Here is a 6190-nt window from a genome sequence, read left to right as displayed (position 1 = left end):
AATTCGCATTGTTATAATTAATTTAAAATGCCATGCTTATGTGGTCAAAAAGTTAACCGTGCTGGACAGAAAGTGCAATGTGCTAAATGCAAAGAGCTTTTTCATCTTTAATGTGTTGGTATACAGCAAAATTATCTCGATTTTTTGCTCTCATAAGGTAAATGCTTCTTCTGCAAAGCTTGTGGGCATCGAGGTTCTATTTGCCCATCTCCTCCTGCTCATACGGGGGATACGAACGCTCCCTCTAATGATAATATTGCGCAACTAAGGGGAGATAACGAAACTAAGAATTGTGAAAATAATGTTACAATAACTCTACAAGCCGTGCTTGATGAAATTGTTACTCTAAAAACTGAAAGCTCTAAAATGCTCACGCTTATAAACTCTGATCTCGGTGACAAAAAAAGTTTGCAACAAAAAGTAGACAATCTGCTACAACAACTAAATAAAGTTAATAGGTCACTTCTTCATGAAGGAAAAGGTCTGCAGAGTAATGTAGTGCAGCTTATTATTAATAATAAATCGGCTGCCGTATCAAATAAAATGTCTGTGCTAACTGTACCTGCTGCTCCTAAAAATAAAACAACAAATACAAACAATAACTTTTGTACGAACGCTGCTAAACCCAATGATAACATAAATGGCCTTCAATGTATTCAAAGACCTTCTAAGCATACCAATTGCATCTCTTCTTCTAATTTTGTTGCTGCTGCTGGTTGTAATGGTAACGTCGCTCGCTCTGTCTCTGAGAGTGCTTTAAGCTCCTCATATGCATCTGCTGCTGCAGCTGCTGCTGATGTTAATGCTTGCTCACTACCGCCTGCTGAGAACAGTGTTGATACACCACTGTATGGAAAGGAAAGCTCTTCTTCTATCATAGCTGCATTTTCTATCGCCAGAAGTGTTCATATGCCCCTGCCTGTTACCCAATCACGCGCGGTGAATGAATAAAATATGCTTTTAAGCTCTTCATATGTTCCTAATAACTCTGATTGGAATACTGTGGCTAGTAAAATTAAGTAGCGTAAAAATCCAATTGTTGTTGGCTCGAATGACACTAGCGAAATTAATGTAGTTATACGCAAGAAATGGTTACATTTATCTTCATTCATGAATACTGTTGTGGAAACTGACATCACTAAATATGTTGCTAAGCATGCTGGCTGTCGGCCGCTGTGGTGTAGTGGTAAGCAGTGCGCGCTTCCACTCCGCAGCACCTCGGTTCAAACCCTGGTCAAAGCAACATCGCTAAAAATATAGAAAAAAAGGTTTTTTCTTACAGCGGTCCTCCCTCGGCAGGCAATGGCAAACCTCCGATTGTATTTCTGCCATGAAAAACAGCTTCTCATAAAAATACAATCGCCGTTCGGAGTCGGCGTAAAACTGTAGGTCCCTCCGCTTTGTGTGACAACATCAAGGCGCACGCCACAGATCGGAGGAGAAGCTCGGCCAAACACTAACATTTGTGTAAGCGCCAATCTATTATTATTATTATTATGCTGGTATTGATGAAGATCAATTGCCGTGCCATGTGTTGATTAAAAAATCTGATAATGTAACCTCGCATAACAGAATCAATTTCAAATTGGGTGCCCCATCATCAGTTTATGGAATGATGCTTAATCCTGCACTATGGCCAATGGACGTTTGTGTCAGACCCTTTAAGTTTTTTCAAAAACTACAGACAAAGGCACCCAACCAATAAAACATTTGGCTATTATATAAAAACGTGTCTGGATTGTGTACTAAATCTGAATCTATTTTTATACAATCTTCGAAATTGGAATATGATGTTATCGTCATTGCGGAGACCTAGCTGAATGATCAGTTTTTCGATGAGGAATTTTTTGACTTGAAGCTTTTTCATGTCTTTCGAAAAGGTCGTGATGCCATTAAGACAGGCCGTAAAAGAGATGGCGGTGTGCTGATTGAATTCCCAAACAATGACTCGCTCCTCGATCAGCTCTGCGTACTAGCTCCTGGTGCTAAGGAGCACGTGGTTATCTGCGTATCTTACATTCCTGCAAATAGTTCGTTTGGCTTCTACAAGCTTCACATGGATAATATTAAAAACTTATCACTTATGTTCAGTAGTGAATATCATATGTGTATCTTAGGTGATTACAACTTATGCAGGTTAGATTGGAATTATGCTCGTGACGATGTTTTTTTTAACTCCAACTAATGCTTGTAATGAAATTGAATCGTATGTGCTAGATACGTTCTCATTCTTACACTTGATTCAAATAAACTGCTATGTTAATAATCTGAATAGGACTTTAGACCTAGTCTTTATTAGTAATAGTATTATTCTGGGTATCTCAAAATTAAAAATGTCTTTGAAATCAGATAATGACGGGGTTTCTGCTTATATTTTGAAAAAATGGTGTAACACCCTTGCGAGACACCTCCAATTAATGTTTAACAAATCATTGAAGTCCGGAATTTTTGTCGATGATTCAAAAGTTTCGTTCATTACTCCAATCCTTAAAGCAGGAAACAAAAGCAATGTTTGCACTTATCGTCCGATTCCTAAGATTACAACTATAAGTAAGCTTTTTGAATTAATTGTTAAAGATAAATTGTATTACAGTGTTTCCAGCTTAATTTCGCCCTTCCAGCATGGCTTTGTTGCTGGCCGTTCCACCATTACGAATTTGACTTTATTTTCTGAGTACTGTATTTCAGCCTTTCAAGAAAGTCACCAAGTTGACGTTTTCTACACGGAATTTCCAAAGGCGTTTGATAAAGTATCCCATGGCATCCTTATTAAAAAACTGTCCCAAATTGGCCTTCACTCCAGCTTATTGCTGTCTTATCTGGATAAAAGAATAAGCTTTGTCAGCGTTGAAGGTGTTCACTCTAGATCTTTTGTTGCTACCTCTGGTGTACCACAGGGTAGTGTTCTAGCACCATTGCTCTTTGTTTTGTTCATAAATGATATTGCAGACAATTTAACGAACTCCCGTTGCCTTTTATTTGCTGATGATCTTAAACTATTTCAAAAAGTTAAGAATTCGTGTGATGCTAAGAAACTCCGATGATATTGACTCAGTAAATGATTGGTGCTTAAGAAACCATTTGTTACTAAACGTTAGTAAGTGTGCTGTAGCAACTTTTTCTAAGTCAAACTCCACAATACCTGCATCCTACCTTCTCTCCAATTTGCGTCTTAGCGTGGTAAAGAAAGTAAAAGACCTAGGTGTAGTATTTGATTCTAAATTTTCGTTTGTACCTCATCTGAATTATTTATTACCCAAGGCATATTCATTATTAGCTTTTATTCGCCGAAATAACACTAATTTTACGGATCCTTATACTCTAAAATCTTTGTATATTAGTTGGAATCCAATATACTCGGTTCACTCGCATCGCCTTGAACGTGTCCAGAAGTGATTTATGCGTTTTGCTTTGCGTTCCTTAAATTTCAAAGATCCATTGCCTACGTATGATGCTCGATGTAAATTTATAGATCTTAAATCTCTTGAGAACAGAAGAAGGATTCTATCATTAACGCTCATTACAGACATTTTAGTGGGAAGTATTGATTGTCCGCAGCTGTTGAGTTTAATTAACCTCAACGTATCATCTAGAATTCTCCGTTATTCTCTCGGTCTAATTATGCTTTAAATTCTCCAATTAATAGAGCTTTAAGGGAGTTTAATAGACTCTATTCTAAGTATGAAATTGACTTTGCGCTTGGAAAAAAATTCTGTTAAGAATGTTGTAACCCAAGCTTTTTAAAATTTAGCATATACATAATGCGTATGTATAATTTTTGCACATTATATATTTAACAATGTTTATTTGAAGCAAAGTAATAGATATTATAAGATATTAATTTAATGTGGAAAGTTCATAAGTGCTAAGTATTTTAGTACTGTAAAGTATATCAAATTAGAAAAACACCCCGGCGACCTATCACGACGGCGAACAACTGCTGAGCTCGAATACTTCTTCTTCGACAACGGCTTTGAGACTGACTCCCACGAACTACCGCTTAAGACCTACCAGAGTACAAAAGTTGGTAGCTGATGACAGGTGACCGCTATATCGTTACTAGTACCTGCTTACACCCGGCCATCCTGATCGTCATCTGCCTCAGATGATAAATCTTCGTTGTCTTCTACATATTTCCACAACTTCATGTTGTCGCAAGACGTACTTGTGTTTATTGGCCCCTCACCAGTCGTTACTTTTTGGACGTCGTAGCGGCCATTTCGCTTGACCCTTGTTATTTTATAGGGGCCCAAGTATTCGGTAGCTAATTTTTTCCCTGCGATGAATTGCGTTCTTTTGATCGCTACTAGATCTCCTAGCTGGTACTGAAGTTCTGCATTACGTTTTTTGTCGTAGTTTGCTTTGTACGTTTGCTGTGCTTTGCTTATTTGCAGCTTCGCCTCCTCGCGCATTTGTTGCCTTTCTTCATCGAACGCTACCACCATCTCTTCGCGCAATAGCTCTAGTAAATTGTTGTTCTTGTCGCTCTTCATCTTTACTCCGATCAATAGTTCAAATGGTGAGAACTTTGTTGAGCTATGAACACAGGAATTGATAGCTTTTTGCACATTCGCCACATGCTTATACCATTTTGCTGAGTTATCGGCCGACAGCTTCGCGATAATTTGAAGGACGCAACGATTAACGCGTTCGACCTGCCCGTTGCTCCGCGCGACTCCCGTTGTTGTTTGCACATGCTCTATATTCTTGTCCTGGCAGTAGCATGCAAAATCCTGTGACGTAAACGCGGTTCCCTTGTCGCTTATAATTCGGCATGGGTCACCGAATATATTTGACCATTCGCTTAGCTTTGGTAGGACTTCACCCCTGTCGATTTGGTAGTATACAGCCATACAAATTTCGAGAATCCATCAACAATTGCGAATATGTATTTGTATTGCTTTGACGTGGCGTCCATCGGGCCCAGGTGATCGATGTGAATTGTAGTTAACGGGCGACTTCCTTTGTCGATAGAATGTAAATAACCCTCTTTCTTTCCCAGCTTTCTGTTGTGTATAATACAGCTAACGCAGTTGCTTATAATCTTCATAACTTTTTTCTCAAGATGGGGTATAAAATACGTTTGTTGGATTATGTGCATAGTTTTTTGCACCGCGAAGTGACCTGATTCGTGAGCTTTTCGTATTATTTCTGCTTCCATAACTTTAGGAACTACTAACAGGTCGTTTCCGTCAACAGTTTTGTACAATAGAGCGCCTTTCATCTTGTACGCTTCGTACGGAGTGCTGCTCAAAATTTTGCAAACTGCTTTTACATGTTCGTCTTGTTGTTGCGATTTGTGTAACCTTGCTGTAAGTTCGGTTGCCACTGTCATTACGCTTGCTCCTGGATATCGACTTAATGTATCTACGTGCTTCATCCTACTTCTTTATCGGCGTTGAACTTCATACGTGTAGTCTTGAAAATGTAATATCCAGTGTGCCACTTCCCGTGGAACCTCTTTCTTAGCCATTGTTTGTTTGAATGCCACGCAATCTGTGACTAGTTTAAATTTGACACCTAGCAAATAATGGCGAAATTTCTTTACCGCTAGATAAGCCGCTTTTACCTCTAAAACGAAACTATGCTGTTTGGACTCTGCTATTGTTGTCTTCTTACTCCAAAAAAATACAGGGTGTCGTTCACCGTTGATGACTTGTAGTAGAGTCGCACCGAACCCGTCCTTTGATGCGTCTGTGTGCAATTTCTGTCATAAATTTTTAGGACAGGGCCACGTGTAAGTTCTTTTTTAAGTAAATTAATTTCATTTATCTCCGCTTCTTGTATTTTAAAGACTGTATCCTTTTTCAATAAGTTCGTTAAAGGACGTGCGAGGCTAGCGTAGTTCCTTATAAATTTTCGAAAGTACCCTATGAGTCCCAAAAATGCTTGTACGCCTCTTACGTTGGAAGGTATTGGGAACTTCTCAACTGCTCTAGTTTTTTCCTCGCCTGACCAAATTTTCCCGCCCTCTATGGTGTGTCCCAAAAAATGGATTCTCTGTTTGAGAAAAGTGCATTTTTCCATTTGATTTTCAAACCATAGTTCGCTGCTGTCGATAAGACTTTCCCCAGTTTAGATAACCATTCATCCGGTGTAGGCCCAAAAACGATTAAGTCGTCCATATAAAGCTCCATGATGTTTGCATTGATTAAGTCTTGAAATATAAAATTTACGTACCTTATAAACA

General features: G+C 38.7%; 1 protein-coding gene across 1 annotated transcript in view; it reads right to left on the bottom strand.

Annotated features, from left to right (window-relative positions):
• The window catches only part of LOC118736094, a 32270-nt gene extending 27206 nt beyond the window's left edge, over positions 1-5064 (bottom strand). Inside the window, exon 1 of the mRNA XM_036466199.1 lies at positions 4075-5064. Within this exon, the coding sequence (XP_036322092.1) occupies positions 4075-4853 (779 nt within the window). The 5' untranslated portion in view covers positions 4854-5064. The remainder of the gene's footprint in view (positions 1-4074) is intronic.
• Positions 5065-6190: the final 1126 nt, after the last annotated feature.

The sequence above is a fragment of the Rhagoletis pomonella genome, unplaced genomic scaffold (assembly GCF_013731165.1).
Source record: "Rhagoletis pomonella isolate Grant_MI unplaced genomic scaffold, Rhpom_1.0 Rhpom_scaffold_00003, whole genome shotgun sequence".
In the NCBI taxonomy this organism is placed as follows: domain Eukaryota; kingdom Metazoa; phylum Arthropoda; class Insecta; order Diptera; family Tephritidae; genus Rhagoletis; species Rhagoletis pomonella.
The sequence above is the reverse complement of the archived record's forward strand: the minus strand, read 5'-3'. Positions and strand labels throughout refer to the sequence as shown.